The following is an 18,698-nucleotide window of genomic DNA, read 5'->3' on the forward strand; positions in this document are numbered from 1 at the left end:
GGGAAGGACGGAGGCGCGGCGGGGCGCGGGGTTGGGGCGCCTCCGAGCGGCGGCGGCGTCGAGCGCCCCGATCCAAATCTGGATCGGGGGAGGGGAGAACGACGTGGGGGTGAGTGGCCGCGAGTGGGGTGGATCAGGGGTTAGGTCACAGGGGAGAGGCCATATAGGCCAGGAGAGGTGCGGTTGGGCCGGCCAGTTGGGCCAAGGCCTAGCAGGCCCGGGGTCCCTTTGCCCGTTTTTTGTTTATACTTGTTTCCTTTTTCTTTTTTATTTATTTTCTTTTCTCTCATGTTCTGTTTTGCAAATAGTTAGGCCACAAAAAGACTTTTACAAAAAGGGACCTAGCTCATAATTAGCAGTGCAGTATATCATAGCACCGAAAACTAGTTTGGGCAAAACATAATTTTATATTTGACTTAGATTAAATAAAAGGTCGATAAATATTGTCTTTAGTCACTGTTTGAGGATGTTTGAGTCACTTACCCAATTCCGAAAATGTTGGTTTCAATTTTAGAATTGTCTCTGGAATATTTTTATTTAATGAACAATTTAGTTTCTGATTTGAACAATTTTTATTGTTTGCCTAATTTTGAATTTGATCACTTCGGGAGCTGATGAATCGCGAGGTTAACAATAGTAATCGTGGTGACATGGCATCGTTAACAGGAAATTACTGTAGCTTAAATATCCGGGCGTCACATAGGCGAAGCCCTGCGACGGTAGTTTCATCAACATCGTCATCACGCCGTCGTGCTGACGAAACTCCCCCTCGAGCTCTACTAGATCGTGAGTTCGCGGGACGTCACCGAGCTGAACGTGTGCTGAACGCGGAGGTGACGTACGTTCGATACTGAGGATCGGTCGATCGTGAAGACGTACGACTACATCAACCGCGTTGTCATAACGCTTTCGCTTTACGGTCTACGAGGGTACATGGACGATACTCTTCTTTCTCGTTGCTATGCATCTCCATGGTTTTGCGTGTGCGTAGGATTTTTTTTGAAATTACTACGTTCCCCAACACTTGGTTGAACGCAAGCATATCTCGGAAGCCCATTCCCCTTTTTGACTTAGGCATACTCATCTTATCCCAACTCAGCCACGGCATTTTTCTTTTACCCTTGTCAATGCCCCACCAATACCGTCGGGTTAAACGAGTCATCTCATCAAAATCAGAGGCAGGTAATCAGAAAACACTCATAATATATGTCGGAATTGCTTGAGCCAGCAAAGTCAAAACAACAAACCATTCCTTCGAAGTCAAAAGGTAATGACCACACTACAACGTCCTCCCACCCTCCATTTATTGGTAGATTTGCTACCATTCATATACCAAAGATGTATAGGGACATTATTCTCACACATTCTAATTATATTATTGACAAACTTATTGCTTTAATTCAGCGCAGCAAGAACTGGTGTATAACGAGGTAAGAAAATTTCTAAGGCTTCATTTGGATTTCAGGGGGGCTATTCCTAGGGAATAGGTGCCTCGGGTGAAATTATCTTGTGCAAACTTAAACCTCGTGGAAAATCTACATTGTCCTTTGGTTGTCGCGGATGACCGGGAAAGACCAAACCGGGAAGAACCGAAGCAGTGAAATTCCCAATAGAAAGGCGCTCGATGGAGCAGGTCATGGTGCACATACTGTAGGTGTGCACCGGAAGTCCTCCACATCAATCACCACCATACTATCACTGCCGTCAGTTGCCATTTATGGAGGATTTGAAGATGTAATTGTCGATGTTGAGCACAAAGGCAACGACAGCGACACATGTGTGTGGAAGGCAAAGCCGTCATCGCCGAACACGACGAAATCTGCAAGACCGCGCCGACTGCCAGATGTAGACATATTCGAAGACTTGCCAGGTGCAGATCCATTGGTAACAACCATCGTTCATCTTCCTGGCCGATGTGGTGGTAGCGGGGAGAGGGGTTTCTAGGTGGAGGGGAGCTCAAGGGAGGAAAGAGGAAGACCAGCCGACCATTATTGTCGCCGACACCGGAAGAGTGCAGCGATCGAGGAAGGAAGACGTGGGCGACGTCGCTCTTGATCGTTGGACAGCCAAATGCCACCTCTTCTTGGTCGCGAGAGCGAGCGAGATGAGAATTTCCTCCATGATCTATGGAGGCGTGGAAATCTCACCCGGGGAAGGGGCCGGGATCCCTCCCCTTCGTTGGGCACCAAATGCGGCGGCACGCTCCCCTGGATACATCGGCTCAGGTATTTCCCAGGCAGGGAAAGTAGGGGGATCCCGGGAGGATCCCTGGTTACCAAATGACGCCTAAGGTGTAATGTGATGGAAGGAAGTATCAACCCAATGCCTGCATTTAATATTATCAAGTTGAACAACCCATAGTTTGACCAAGTCTACAGGCAAGCACGGCCAACACAAACCGCGGGCTCATGTGCCTTTATTTAACGATACGTAAACACATACACACACCAACATATACGCATGCTTGCAAAGATCTAATTTATGTTGATTAATACAATGGACAGGCAGTCTTATACCTGCAGGTGCAATGCACTATGACCTTGTCGAACGAACCGATTGTACTTGCCTCTAGGACGACAAGAAGCGTAGGACGCTAACGATCTCCGTTGCCTGCCGGTGGAGTAGACTCCGGGAAGGGAACGGGCACACGGAGAACAGGGCGCAGGAGGAGGCCGGCCTTCCGCCGCGCTGTAACGCCAAACGCTTCAGTCATGTCCAATTCGTCTGGACTTGGACCCTCCCAGTCGAAGTGGAACAGCAGGCTCGCGAGTGCGAGCCCAATGTTGGCAAGGCCGAACGCTATCCCAGGGCACATCCTCCGGCCTGCGCCGAACGGCAGGAAAGAGAAGTCGTTACCCTTAAAGTCCACAGCATCCTCGTCCTTGAACCGCTCTGGCCGGAACTCCTCCGGCCTGTCAGGCCAGTATCGCTTGTCACGGCCCAATGCCCAGACGTTGACTAGCACCTGCGTGCCCTGGGGGACGTCATACCCGAGCACCTGACATGGCTCCCGGCACTCCCGCGGGAGGAGCAACGGCGTGGGCATGTGCAGCCGCAGCGCCTCCCGAATGACCAGGCGCATGTACGGGAGCTCGTCGAGGCGGTGCTCCGCTACGGTGCCGTGGGCCTTGAAGGCTCGCCGAACCTCGGTGGTTGCCTTGTGCATCACCTTTGGGTTCCTCATCAGCTCTGCGAATGCCCACTCTAGCGTAGTTGTCTCACTGCCGGCACTGAATAGGTCCTGTGTGAACCATTGATTGTGGAGAGAGTTTCGTTTTGTGAGACTTAAAAGGGGCTGAGAGCTGTGAATCTAGATATACTTGCGCCATAAAACAATTATATAATCCGCCTAATAAAAATATGCCTCGGGATATTTTACGATCTAAGAAAATAAAACTCTGGTATTCATAAGCTTGATTAAAGCTAAACTTACAAATAACAGTTTTGCTAAGTATGAGTCGACTGATGCTTCATTATGTCCCAGTCGATGCTATATTCCTTTGATCTCACATGAAGATTGGTATATTTTTTTCTTCAATTTTCTTCTTTTTTTCTTCTTATACACTATCACTTGACTGTGAGACCTAGGCACACACTTCAAATAATATTGGAAAAAGGGGAGTACTCACGAAGATGACGTATTTGACGGCGTCCATGTCCAGCTTGGCCTCCTTGTGCATGCTTAGCAGCACGTCGAGCAAGTCCTCGTTCTTCTGGCCCCCGCCACCTTCCATCGCCCTCTCAAGCCGCTCGTGGATGATGGCGTCGAGGATGCAGTTCCCGATGTCACGGCACTTCTTGGCGCTGCGCACGGCCCTGCTGAGATAGCCGGCAAGCCGGGACGACGGCCACAGGTCCGGCGGGTTGAACCCCGCCACGAGCTTCGTGGAGCGGTCGAGCGCGTGGAGGAACACATCGCGCTCCTTGAACCGGTCACCCATGACGGCGCGGACCGTGATGTCGATGCCGAGCGCGGAGAGGCACGCGCGCAGCTCCACGGAGCGCGTGGCCGCCGCGGCCTCGGCGACATCGCGGAGCACGGCGGCGACCTCCTCCTCGCGGATGGCGCGGAAGGACGTGACGCGCCGCGCCGACAAGAGCTCGAAGACGGCGATTTTCTTAACCTGGCGCCAATGGTCACCGTACGGTGCGAACACAATGTCCAATGGTCACCGTACGGTGCGAACACAATGTCCCGGCCGCCGTTGGTGAGCACACGCGCTGTGGCGCTCAGAGGCCGCGTCGCGAACGCCAAGTCGTGGGTCTTCGTCACCTCACGAGCACCCTCCCGGGACGACACCACCAGCGTGGGCACCTCGCCGAGCCGGAGGAGCATGACCGGCCCGTAGCGCCGCGCTAGGTCACGCATCGCGCGGTGGGGGAGCTGCCCGACGAGGTGGTGCAGGCTGCCGATCACCGGCAGCTGCCACGGCCCCGGCGGCTCGTTCATTGCCGAGCGCCTGCGTCTGCGGCTGGAAAGAAGCACGGCACACAAGGACACGAGAGCTACGCCGAGGTAGACGACCTCCATTTGCATGCTGTACATGCTCTAATTGAGGTTCGGTAAGAAACGAAGCTAAACAGTGAAATCACCATTTGCATGGTTCATAGGAAAGATTTGCAGGAAGGAGAGATGGTAGATTGCGCGGTCGCCTTGCTTTTAAACTGTCTGGTTCAACAATTCCCCATTGCGAGAACTTAATGATAAAGGAACTGATCAAGACTAATTCTTTTGAGAAAAATCATACAGTACATATAATGTTATTATTGGAGAAAGTTGAATGGCGAATTGTGTCCAGGGACAGTGCCGGACGGATCCCACACCGTCCAATCACGACCGGCGGCCGTGAGACATAGGCCGCGAGGTGACAGTTGGCGCTTTTAATGGAAGGTTCATTGACCACGATTTTCTGGATTTGTTTCTATAACTTGCCAATTTAATTCGCGTCCTTCTGCACCGCAAATACTAACACTGATCCCTTTCCCGTTTAAAATGCAATTAACGTCTGCTGATCTCTTTCCCGTTTTGTATGTAATTAACGTACACTGATCTCTTTCTAGTTTTAAACCCAATTAACGTTGATCCTTTTTCCAACTAATGGCAGAAAATCCCAGAAAATGATGCAGGGTGTGAATCAAACACATGCCTTCAGCATCTACATATCATATAGAGGTAAATACATCAGTGGTGTCTAAACTTGTATTGCATGGTCAGTTTGATGTCTAAAATTGCAAAATACGAAAAATTGATGCTCCAATTTGTCCGGCCGTACAAATATGGTGTCATCTTCCGTATTCAAATGTACGCCTTGTCCCCGTAGCATGCCAGCCGTTGGTCCACATGTCAGTGACCGCATGTGGGGAGGTGTTGGTTGCCCACCCATGAGGAATTATTAAAAAAAACCTCATATTTGATTTAATCATGTAGGCAAGCCCTTAAATGCAGGGTAAGATAATACACCGGAAGGAGTTACGTACCCGGCACCTCCAGGTTAACTACCGGCACGATGTCTATCCTCTGCTGCGTTCGACCACTGTCCATTGCTTTTGGACTGTGCCGCGCCATCGCCCGGTGCTAGACGGTTCCACTTTGAGCATTTTTGGACCAAACTTGAGGGCTTTCACCAAGTGGTTTCCGATGCCTGGAGCTCCGTCGAGCACGAGTCCGACCCATTCAGGCGCATGGTGGCACGCCTCAAGGCCAATGCCCGCTGCCTGCAACGGTGGAGCACCAAGACTGTTGGCAATATCTCTCTTCGGCTCCTCGTCGCGCGTGAGATCATTGCTCAATTAGACACTGCGCAAGACGTTAGGCCCCTGACTACTTCTGAGTCCTGGCTGTGTAGATGTCTCAACATACCTTAGGTTGACGTCACTTGGACGCTCCATAGCCAGGCAGCGTTCGCGCTTCGCTTGGCTCAAGCGCAACACTACGAGTTCCGCATTTCGGCGTGTTCACGCCGCGCACCATCGCCAAAAGAACTGGATCTTCTCGCTTAAGGCGAATGGAGTTACCGTCTCCCAATCGACTGCCCTAGCTGACGTGTCTTATGACCACTTCTCGGCCATCCTTGGCTCGGCTGAGGAGCGTGCCTTCTCCCTCGACTTAGAGAGGTTCCATCCTGGACACTTCGATCTCCTGGCGCTTGACGAGCCATTTTCTGAGGATGAGATTTGGCGGACGATCAAGGCCATGTGTGCAAATACAGCTCCCGACCCCGATGGGTTTTTCATCGAGTTCCTCCGTGCATGCTAGGACGTTGTCAAAGGGGATATCCTTGATGCCTTCAAGAAATTCTATTCTCTCAATGCCCGTGGCTTCCAGAATCTTAATGAAGCCCACAACACCTTGTTGCCCAAGCGTGTGCGGAATCCCTCTTCGACAATCGACCGATCAGCCTCATCCACCTCATTGCGAAGCTCTGCGCTAAGGCTCTGTCTCTATATCATGGTGTCCGCGAACCAGAGTGCGTTCATCGCCAGGCGCAACATTCATTACATTTTCATGCTCGTACAGCACACTGCGCACCTCATCCAGAGCCTCAAGCTCCCTCGCATGATGCTCACGCTCAACATCGCCAGAGCTTTCCACTCAATCTCCTGGCCTTTCCTCCTCGAGGTCCTCCGCCATCTTGGCTTCGGCCCGCGCTGGCGCGAATGGGTCTCCATCATCCTCACCACGGCATCGACACGAGTCCTCATAAACAAAGTACCTGGGCACCCCATCTCACATGCCCAAGGATTATGACAAGGCGACCCGCTATCCCCTATGCTATTCGCCCTCGTCATTGATGTGCATAACTCCTTGCTTCTTCGGGCTTCTCACAAGGGTCTGCTTGAGTGGCTTACCCCAGGGCACGCAACTTTGAGTGTATCCCTATATGCCGACAACGTCATTATTTCTTGCCACCCAAACACGCATGTTATCTCGACCATCAAGGAGCTTCTCCATGTCTTTGGCATTGCCTCCGGTCTTCGGACTAACCTAGCTGAATGCTCGGCCGCCCCGATTGGTTGCTCGGAGGTGCACGAGGACATGATCCGGAGAGACCTCGCTTGCCCCATCTCATCCTTGCCGGTCCGGTACCTTGGCATGCCCGTGTCTCCTGGAAAGCTCCATCGTTGGCACTCATCCCGCTGGATGAGAAGATCGAGCACAAATTCCCACCCGGCGAGCGGCGATGCTCTCTCTCGCTGACCGGCTTGCCCTGGTGAGGCATGTCCTTTGTGTTATGCCCAACCACTTCCTCGTCGCCATCACTTTGAACAAATCCATCCTCGCAAGAGTGAACCGAGCAATCCATATCTTTCTATGGGTGGGACGGAAGGACGCTCTTGGCGGAAGTTGCAAGGTTAACTGGTCTTGTGTATGTCGACCCCTACATCCTGGCGGGCTGGAGGTTCGGGACATCCACTGGGCCGGCATAGCGTTGTGTGCTTGCTGGCTGTGACTACAACGCACAGAGCCAATCGCCCTTGGAGCCACCTTCCTCTCCCGCATGACAAGGATGTGTAGTCCATTGTGCGTGCTTATACATCTTGGCAGCTTGGGGATGGCCGCTCATGTCTCTTCTGGTCAGACCACTGGGTCTTCGGCTGAAGCATCGCCGACATATCCCCTCTCTTTTACGCGATGGTTCCTCAACGGCGGTGCAAAACTCGCACAGTTTAGGAGGGCTTGCACCTTCGTTCTTGGGTTCAAGATATCCAGGGCGCCCTAGGCCCCACAGCCATGGTGCAATACGTGGACCTATGGCGCTTGCTGCAGCACGCCACACTCTTGGAATCCCCGGACATGCTTGTTTGGTGCTGGATGGACTCTGGTGCTTACTCTGCCGCCTCTTGCTACGTTTACCTATTTATTGGATTGCTGCCTGACCCTCACGGTGAAGGAAATATGCCCTAGAGGCAATAATAAAGTTATTATTTATTTCCTTATAATCATGATAAATGTTTATTATTCATGCTAGAATTGTATTTACCGGAAACATAATACATGTGTGAATACATAGACAAACAGAGTGTCACTAGTATGCCTCTACTTGACTAGCTCGTTAATCAAAGATGGTTATGTTTCCTAACCATGAACAATGAGTTGTTATTTGATTAACGAGGTCACATCATTAGTAGAATGATCTGATTGACATGACCCATTCCATTAGCTTAGCACCCGATCGTTTAGTATGTTGCTATTGCTTTCTTCATGACTTATACATGTTCCTATGACTATGAGATTATGCAACTCCCGTTTACCGGAGGAACACTTTGGGTACTACCAAACGTCACAAGTAACTGGGTGATTATAAAGGAGTACTACAGGTGTCTCCAATGGTCGATGTTGGGTTGGCGTATTTCGAGATTAGGATTTGTCACTCCGATTGTCGGAGAGGTATCTCTGGGCCCTCTCGGTAATACACATCACATAAGCCTTGCAAGCATTACAACTAATATGTTAGTTGTGAGATGATGTATTACGGAACGAGTAAAGAGACTTGCCGGTAACGAGATTGAACTAGGTATTGGATACCGACGATCGAATCTCGGGCAAGTAACATACCGATGACAAAGGGAACAACGTATGTTGTTATGCGGTCTGACCGATAAATATCTTCGTAGAATATGTAGGAGCCAATATGGGCATCCAGGTCCCGCTATTGGTTATTGACCAGAGACATGTCTCGGTCATGTCTACATTGTTCTCGAACCCGTAGGGTCCGCACGCTTAAGGTTACGATGACAGTTATATTATGAGTTTATGCATTTTGATGTACCGAAGGTTGTTCGGAGTCCCGGATGTGATCACGGACATGACGAGGAGTCTCGAAATGGTCGAGACATAAAGATTGATATATTGGAAGCCTATGTTTGGACATCGGAAGTGTTCCGGGTGAAATCGGGATTTTACCGGGTTACCGGGAGGTTACCGGAACCCCCCGGGAACCACATGGGCCTTCATGGGCCTTAGTGGAAAGGAGAAAAGGGCAGCCCAAGGGGGCTGCGCGCCTCCCCCCTTCCCCTAGTCCTATTAGGACTAGGAGAGGTGGCCGGCCACCCCTCTCCCTCTTTCCCCCTTGGGAATCCTAATTGGAATAGGATTGGAGGGGAGTCCTACTCCCGGTAGGAGTAGGACTCCTCCTGCGCCTCCTCCTCCTGGCCGGCGCACCCTCCCCCCTTGGCTCCTTTATATACTGAGGCAGGGGCACCTCTAAACACACAAGTTGACACAAGTTGATCCACGTGATCAATTCCTTAGCCGTGTGCGGTGCCCCCTGCCCCCTGCCACGACGCCTTATGAACTGTGGTTTGGCAAGAAACCAAAGTTGTCGTTTCTTAAAGTTTGGGGCTGCGATGCTTATGTGAAAAAACTTCAAACTGATAAGCTCGAACCCAAATCGGAGAAATGTGTCTTCATAGGATACCCAAAGGAAACTGTTGGGTACACCTTCTATCACAGATCCGAAGGCAAAACATTCGTTGCTAAGAATGGATCATTTCTAGAGAAGGAGTTTCTCTCGAAAGAAGTGAGTGGGAGGAAAGTAGAACTTGACGAGGTAACTGTACCTGCTCCCTTACTGGAAAGTAGTTCATCACAGAAAACTGTTTCAGTGACACCTACACCGGTTAGTGAGGAAGCCAATGATAATGATCATGAAACTTCAGATCAAGATACTACTGAACCACGTAGATCAACCAGAGTAAGATCCGCGCCAGAGTGGTACGGAAATCCTGTTCTGGAAGTCATGCTACTAGATCATGATGAACCTACGAACTATGAAGAAGCGATGGTGAGCCCAGATTCCGCAAAGTGGCTAGAAGCCATGAAATCTGAGATGGGATCCATGTATGAGAACAAAGTATGGACTTTGGTTGACTTGCCCGATGATCGGCAAGCAATTGAGAATAAATGGATCTTTAAGAAGAAGACTGACGCTGATGGTAATGTTACTGTCTACAAAGCTCGACTTGTCGCAAAAGGTTTTCGACAAGTTCAAGGAATTGACTACGATGAGACCTTCTCACCCGTAGCGATGCTTAAGTCCGTCCGAATCATGTTAGCAATTGCCGCATTTTATGATTATGAAATTTGGCAAATGGATGTCAAAACTGCATTCCTGAATGGATTCCTGGAAGAAGAGTTGTATATGATGCAACCAGAAGGTTTTGTCGATCCAAAGGGAGCTAACAAAGTGTGCAAGCTCCAGCGATCCATTTATGGACTGGTGCAAGCCTCTCGGAGTTGGAATAAACGTTTTGATAGTGTAATCAAAGCATTTGGTTTTATACAGACTTTCGGAGAAGCCTGTATTTACAAGAAAGTGAGTGGGAGCTCTGTAGCATTTCTGATATTATATGTGGATGACATATTACTGATTGGAAATGATATAGAATTTCTGGATAGCATAAAGGGATACTTGAATAAAAGTTTTTCAATGAAAGACCTCGGTGAAGCTGCTTACATATTAGGCATTAAGATCTATAGAGATAGATCAAGACGCTTAATTGGACTTTCACAAAGCACATACCTTGACAAAATTTTGAAGAAGTTCAAAATGGATCAAGCGAAGAAAGGGTTCTTGCCTGTGTTACAAGGTGTGAAATTGAGTAAGACTCAATGCCCGACCACTGCAGAAGATAGAGAGAATATGAAAGATGTTCCCTATGCATCAGCCATAGGCTCTATCATGTATGCAATGCTGTGTACCAGACCTGATGTGTGCCTTGCTATAAGTTTAGCAGGGAGGTACCAAAGTAATCCAGGAATGGATCACTGGACAGCGGTCAAGAACATCCTGAAATACCTGAAAAGGACTAAGGATATGTTTCTCGTATATGGAAGTGACAAAGAGCTCATCGTAAAAGGTTACGTTGATGCAAGCTTTGACACTGATCCGGATGATTCTAAATCACAAACCGGATACGTGTTTACATTAAACGGTGGAGCTGTCAGTTGGTGCAGTTCTAAACAAAGCGTCGTAGCGGGATCTACATGTGAAGCGGAATACATAGCTGCTTCGGAAGCAGCAAATGAAGGAGTCTGGATGAAGGAGTTCATATCCGATCTAGGTGTCATACCTAGTGCATCGGGTCCAATGAAAATCTTTTGTGACAATACTGGTGCAATTGCCTTGGCAAAGGAATCCAGATTTCACAAAAGGACCAAACACATCAAGAGACGCTTCAACTCCATCCGGGATCTAGTCCAGGTGGGAGACATAGAGATTTGCAAGATACATACGGATCTGAATGTTGCAGACCCGTTGACTAAGCCTCTTCCACGAGCAAAACATGATCAGCACCAAAGCTCCATGGGTGTTAGATTCATTACAGTGTAATCTAGATTATTGACTCTAGTGCAAGTGGGAGACTGAAGGAAATATGCCCTAGAGGCAATAATAAAGTTATTATTTATTTCCTCATAATCATGATAAATGGTTATTATTCATGCTAGAATTGTATTTACCGGAAACATAATACATGTGTGAATACATAGACAAACAGAGTGTCACTAGTATGCCTCTACTTGACTAGCTCGTTAATCAAAGATGGTTATGTTTCCTAACCATGAACAATGAGTTGTTATTTGATTAACGAGGTCACATCATTAGTAGAATGATCTGATTGACATGACCCATTCCATTAGCTTAGCACCCGATCGTTTAGTATGTTGCTATTGCTTTCTTCATGACTTATACATGTTCCTATGACTATGAGATTATGCAACTCCCGTTTACCGGAGGAACACTTTGGGTACTACCAAACGTCACAACGTAACTGGGTGATTATAAAGGAGTACTACAGGTGTCTCCAATGGTCGATGTTGGGTTGGCGTATTTCGAGATTAGGATTTGTCACTCCGATTGTCGAAGAGGTATCTCTGGGCCCTCTCGGTAATACACATCACATAAAGCCTTGCAAGCATTACAACTAATATGTTAGTTGTGAGATGATGTATTACGGAACGAGTAAAGAGACTTGCCGGTAACGAGATTGAACTAGGTATTGGATACCGACGATCGAATCTCGGGCAAGTAACATACCGATGACAAAGGGAACAACGTATGTTGTTATGCGGTCTGACCGATAAAGATCTTCGTAGAATATGTAGGAGCCAATATGGGCATCCAGGTCCCGCTATTGGTTATTGACCGGAGACGTGTCTCGGTCATGTCTACATTGTTCTCGAACCCGTAGGGTCCGCACGCTTAAGGTTACGATGACAGTTATATTATGAGTTTATGCATTTTGATGTACCGAAGGTTGTTCGGAGTCCCGGATGTGATCACGGACATGACGAGGAGTCTCGAAATGGTCGAGACGTAAAGATTGATATATTGGAAGTCTATGTTTGGACATCGGAAATGTTCCGGGTGAAATCGGGATTTTACCGGGTTACCGGGAGGTTACCGGAACCCCCCGGGAGCCATATGGGCCATCATGGGCCTTAGTGGAAAGGAGAAAGGGGCAGCCCAAGGGGGCTGCGCGCATCCCCCCTTCCCCTAGTCCTATTAGGACTAGGAGAGGTGGCCGGCCACCCCTCTCCCTCTTTCCCCCTTGGGAATCCTAGTTGAAATAGGATTGGGGGGGGAGTCCTACTCCCGGTAGGAGTAGGACTCCTCCTGCGCCACCTCCTCCTGGCCGGCGCCTCCTCCCCCCTTGGCTCCTTTATATACGGAGGCAGGGGCACCTCTAAACACACAAGTTGACACAAGTTGATCCACGTGATCGATTCCTTAGCCGTGTGCGGTGCCCCCTGCCACCATATTCCTCAATAATACTGTAGCGGAGTTTAGGCGAAGCCCTGCTGCTGTAGTTCATCAAGATCGTCACCACGCCGTCGTGCTGACGAAACTCTTCCCCGACACTTTGCTGGATCGGAGTCCGGGGATCGTCATCGAGCTGAACGTGTGCTCGAACTCGGAGGTGCCGTAGTTTCGGTGCTTGATCGGTTGGATCGTGAAGACGTACGACTACTTCCTCTACGTCGTGTCATCGCTTCCGCAGTCGGTCTGTGTTGGGTACGTAGACAACACTCTCCTCTCGTTGCTATGCATCACCTGATCCTGTGTGCGCGTAGGAAAATTATTTGAAATTACTACGAAACCCAATAGTGGCATCCGAGCCTAGGTTATTGATGTTGATGTTATATGCACGAGTAGAACACAAGTGAGTTGTGGACGATACAAGTCATACTGCCTACCAGCATGTCATATTTTGGTTCGGCGGTATTGTTGGACGAGACGACCCAGACCAACCTTACGCGTACGCTTACGCGAGACCGGTTCCCTCGACGTGCTTTGCACAGAGATGGCTTGCGGGCGACTGTCTCTCCAACTTTAGTTGAACCAAGTATGGCTACGCCCGGTCCTTGCGAAGGTTAAAACGGAGTCTATTTGACAAACTATCGTTGTGGTTTTGATGCGTAGGTGAGATTGGTTCTTACTTAAGCCCGTAGCAGCCACGTAAAACATGCAACAACAAAGTAGAGGACGTCTAACTTGTTTTTGCAGGGCATGTTGTGATGTGATATGGTCAAGGCATGATGCTGAATTTTATTGTATGAGATGATCATGTTTTGTAACCGAGTTATCGGCAACTGGCAGGAGCCATATGGTTGTCGCTTTATTGTATGCAATGCAATCGCGATGTAATGCTTTACTTTATTACTAAACGGTAGTGATAGTCATGGAAGCATAAAGATTGGCGAGACGACAACGATGCTACGATGGAGATCAAGGTGTCGCGCCGGTGACGATGGTGATCATGACGGTGCTTCGGAGATGGAGATCACAAGCACAAGATGATGATGGCCATATCATATCACTTATATTGATTGCATGTGATGTTTATCTTTTTATGCATCTTATCTTGCTTTGATTGACGGTAGCATTATAAGATGATCTCTCACTAAATTATCAAGAAGTGTTCTCCCTGAGTATGCACCGTTGCCAAAGTTCGTCGTGCCCAGACACCACGTGATGATCGGGTGTGATAAGCTCTACGTCCATCTACAACGGGTGCAAGCCAGTTTTTGCACACGCAGAATACTCAGGTTAAACTTGACGAGCCTAGCATATGCAGATATGGCCTCGGAACATGGAGACCGAAAGGTCGAGCGTGAATCATATAGTAGATATGATCAACATAAACGATGTTCACCATTGAAAACTACTCCATCTCACGTGATGATCGGTCATGGTTTAGTTGATTTGGATCACGTAATCACTTAGAAGATTAGAGGGATGTCTATCTAAGTGGGAGTTCTTAAGTAATATGATTAATTGAACTTAAATTTATCATGAACTTAGTACCTGATAGTATCTTGCTTGTTTATGTTGATTGTAGATAGATGGCTCGTGCTGTTGTTCCGTTGAATTTTAATGCGTTCCTTGAGAAAGCAAAGTTGAAAGATGATGGTAGCAATTACACGGACTGGGTCCGTAACTTGAGGATTATCCTCATTGCTGCACAGAAGAATTACGTCCTGGAAGCACCGCTGGGTGCCAGGCCTGCTGCTGGAGCAACGCCAGATGTTATGAACGTCTGGCAGAGCAAAGCTGATGACTACTCGATAGTTCAGTGTGCCATGCTTTACGGCCTAGAATCGGGACTTCAACGACGTTTTGAACGTCATGGAGCATATGAGATGTTCCAGGAGTTGAAGTTAATATTTCAAGCAAATGCCCGGATTGAGAGATATGAAGTCTCCAATAAGTTCTATAGCTGCAAGATGGAGGAGAATAGTTCTGTCAGTGAGCATATACTCAAAATGTCTGGGTATAATAATCACTTGATTCAATTGGGAGTTAATCTTCCAGATGATTGCGTCATCGACAGAATTCTCCAATCACTGCCACCAAGCTACAAGAGCTTCGTAATGAACTATAATATGCAAGGGATGAACAAGACTATTCCCGAGCTCTTCGCAATGCTGAAAGCTGCGGAGGTAGAAATCAAGAAGGAGCATCAAGTGTTGATGGTTAACAAGACCACTAGTTTCAAGAAAAAGGGCAAAGGGAAGAAAAAGGGGAACTTCAAGAAGAACGGCAAGCAAGTTGCTGCTCAAGAGAAGAAACCCAAGTCTGGACCTAAGCCTGAAACTGAGTGCTTCTACTGCAAGCAGACTGGTCACTGGAAGCGGAACTGCCCCAAGTATTTGGCGGATAAGAAGGATGGCAAGGTGAACAAAGGTATATGTGATATACATGTTATTGATGTGTACCTTACTAGAGCTCGCAGTAGCACCTGGGTATTTGATACTGGTTCTGTTGCTAATATTTGCAACTCGAAACAGGGACTACAGAATAAGCGGGCACTGGCAAAGGACGAGGTGACGATGCGCGTGGGAAACGGTTCCAAAGTCGATGTGATCGCAGTCGGCACGCTACCTCTACATCTACCTTCGGGATTAATATTAGACCGAAGTAATTGTTATTTGGTGCCAGCGTTGAGCATGAACATTATATCTGGATCTTGTTTAATGCGAGACGGTTATTCATTTAAATCAGAGAATAATGGTTGTTCTATTTATATGAGTAATATCTTTTATGGTCATGCACCCTTGAAGAGTGGTCTATTTTTATTGAATCTCGATAGTAGTAATACACATATTCATAATGTTGAAGCCAAAAGATGCAGAGTTGATAATGAAAGTGCAACTTATTTGTGGCACTGTCGTTTAGGTCATATCGGTATAAAGCGCATGAAGAAACTCCATACCGATGGACTTTTGGAACCATTTGATTATGAATCACTTGGTACTTGCGAACCGTGCCTCATGGGCAAGATGACTAAAACACCGTTCTCCGGTACTATGGAGAGAGCAACAGATTTGTTGGAAATCATACATACCGATGTATGTGGCCCGATGAATATTGAGGCTCGTGGCGGATATCGTTATTTTCTCACCTTCACAGATGATTTAAGCAGATATGGGTATATTTACTTAATGAAACATAAGTCTGAAACATTTGAAAAGTTCAAAGAATTTCAGAGTGAAGTTGAAAATCATCGTAACAAGAAAATAAAGTTTCTACGATCTGATCGTGGAGGAGAATATTTGAGTTACGAGTTTGGTGTACATTTGAAAAACTGTGGAATAGTTTCGCAACTCACGCCACCCGGAACACCACAGCGTAATGGTGTGTCCGAACGTCGTAATCGTACTTTACTAGATATGGTGCGATCTATGATGTCTCTTACTGATTTACCGCTATCATTTTGGGGATATGCTTTAGAGACGGCCGTATTCACGTTAAATAGGGCACCATCAAAATCCGTTGAGACGACGCCTTATGAACTGTGGTTTGGCAAGAAACCAAAGTTGTCGTTTCTTAAAGTTTGGGGCTGCGATGCTTATGTGAAAAAGCTTCAACCTGATAAGCTCGAACCCAAATCGGAGAAATGTGTCTTCATAGGATACCCAAAGGAAACTGTTGGGTACACCTTCTATCACAGATCCGAAGGCAAAACATTCGTTGCTAAGAATGGATCATTTCTAGAGAAGGAGTTTCTCTCGAAAGAAGTGAGTGGGAGGAAAGTAGAACTTGACGAGGTAACTGTACCTGCTCCCTTACTGGAAAGTAGTTCATCACAGAAAACTGTTTCAGTGACACCTACACCAGTTAGTGAGGAAGCCAATGATAATGATCATGAAACTTCAGATCAAGATACTACTGAACCGCGTAGATCAACCAGAGTAAGGTCCGCACCAGAGTGGTACGGTAATCCTGTTCTGGAGGTCATGCTATTAGATCATGATGAACCTACGAACTATGAAGAAGCGATGGTGAGCCCAGATTCCGTAAAGTGGCTTGAAGCCATGAAATCTGAGATGGGATCCATGTATGAGAACAAAGTATGGACTTTGGTTGACTTGCCCGATGATCGGCAAGCAATTGAGAATAAATGGATTTTTAAGAAGAAGACTGACGCTGATGGTAATGTTACTGTCTACAAAGCTCGACTTGTTGCAAAAGGTTTTCGGCAAGTTCAAGGAATTGACTACGATGAGACCTTCTCACCCGTAGCGATGCTTAAGTCCGTCCGAATCATGTTAGCAATTGCCGCATTTTATGATTATGAAATTTGGCAAATGGATGTCAAAACTGCATTCCTGAATGGATTTCTGGAAGAAGAGTTGTATATGATGCAACCAGAAGGTTTTGTCGATCCAAAGGGAGCTAACAAAGTGTGCAAGCTCCAGCGATCCATTTATGGACTGGTGCAAGCCTCTCGGAGTTGGAATAAACGTTTTGATAGTGTGATCAAAGCATTTGGTTTTATACAGACTTTCGGAGAAGCCTGTATTTACAAGAAAGTGAGTGGGAGCTCTGTAGCATTTCTGATATTATATGTGGATGACATATTACTGATTGGAAATGATATAGAATTTCTGGATAGCATAAAGGGATACTTGAATAAAAGTTTTTCAATGAAAGACCTCGGTGAAGCTGCTTACATATTAGGCATTAAGATCTATAGAGATAGATCAAAACACTTAATTGGACTTTCACAAAGCACATACCTTGACAAAATTTTGAAGAAATTCAAAATGGATCAAGCGAAGAAAGGGTTCTTGCCTGTGTTACAAGGTGTGAAATTGAGTAAGACTCAATGCCCGACCACTGCAGAAGATAGAGAGAATATGAAAGATGTTCCCTATGCATCTGCCATAGGCTCTATCATGTATGCAATGCTTTGTACCAGACCTGATGTGTGCCTTGCTATAAGTTTAGCAGGGAGGTACCAAAGTAATCCAGGAGTGGATCACTGGACAGCGGTCAAGAACATCCTGAAATACCTGAAAAGGACTAAGGATATGTTTCTCGTATATGGAGGTGACAAAGAGCTCACCGTAAAAGGTTACGTTGATGCAAGCTTTGACACTGATCCGGACGATTCTAAATCGCAAACCGGATACGTGTTTACATTAAACGGTGGAGCTGTCAGTTGGTGCAGTTCTAAACAAAGCGTTGTAGCGGGATCTACATGTGAAGCGGAATACATAGCTGCTTCGGAAGCAGCAAATGAAGGAGTCTGGATGAAGGAGTTCATATCCGATCTAGGTGTCATACCTAGTGCATCGGGTCCAATGAAAATCTTTTGTGACAATACTGGTGCAATTGCCTTAGCAAAGGAATCCAGATTTCACAAAAGGACCAAACACATCAAGAGACGCTTCAACTCCATCCGGGATCTAGTCCAGGTGGGAGACATAGAGATTTGCAAGATACATATGGATCTGAATGTTGCAGACCCGTTGACTAAGCCTCTTCCACGAGCAAAACATGATCAGCACCAAGGCTCCATGGGTGTTAGATTCATTACAGTGTAATCTAGATTATTGACTCTAGTGCAAGTGGGAGACTGAAGGAAATATGCCCTAGAGGCAATAATAAAGTTATTATTTATTTCCTTATAATCATGATAAATGTTTATTATTCATGCTAGAATTGTATTTACCGGAAACATAATACATGTGTGAATACATAGACAAACAGAGTGTCACTAGTATGCCTCTACTTAACTAGCTCGTTAATCAAAGATGGTTATGTTTCCTAACCATAAACAATGAGTTGTTATTTGATTAACGAGGTCACATCATTAGTAGAATGATCTGATTGACATGACCCATTCCATTAGCTTAGCACCCGATCGTTTAGTATGTTGCTATTGCTTTCTTCATGACTTATACATGT

The 18,698-nt window shown here is 47.0% G+C and overlaps 1 protein-coding gene across 1 annotated transcript; it reads right to left on the minus strand.

Moving 5' to 3' along the window:
• Positions 1-2,593: 2,593 nt before the first annotated feature.
• Positions 2,594-4,531, minus strand: LOC123081819 (zealexin A1 synthase-like). The gene is made up of 3 exons (XM_044504339.1): positions 4,193-4,531; positions 3,857-4,160; positions 2,594-3,246 (listed from the first exon to the last, which is right to left on the minus strand). Exons 1-3 carry the CDS (start codon positions 4,529-4,531, stop codon positions 2,594-2,596), a joined length of 1,296 nt encoding a protein of 431 aa, XP_044360274.1.
• Positions 4,532-18,698: the final 14,167 nt, after the last annotated feature.

This window comes from Triticum aestivum, chromosome 4A, assembly GCF_018294505.1.
Source record: "Triticum aestivum cultivar Chinese Spring chromosome 4A, IWGSC CS RefSeq v2.1, whole genome shotgun sequence".
Lineage (NCBI taxonomy): Eukaryota > Viridiplantae > Streptophyta > Magnoliopsida > Poales > Poaceae > Triticum > Triticum aestivum.

What these genes read in the sequence shown, in the direction of transcription:
- LOC123081819 (XM_044504339.1), bottom strand. Translation starts at nt 4,531, where the DNA reads ATGGAGGTCGTCTACCTCGGCGTAGCTCTCGTGTCCTTGTGTGCCGTG. An exon ending in TCACCAACGGCGGCCGGGAC is followed by an intron (nt 4,161 to 4,192) that starts ATTGTGTTCGCA and finishes TGACCATTGGAC; the next exon opens with ATTGTGTTCGCACCGTACGG. An exon ending in GGCGGGGTTCAACCCGCCGG is followed by an intron (nt 3,247 to 3,856) that starts ACCTGTGGCCGT and finishes ATCAATGGTTCA; the next exon opens with CACAGGACCTATTCAGTGCC.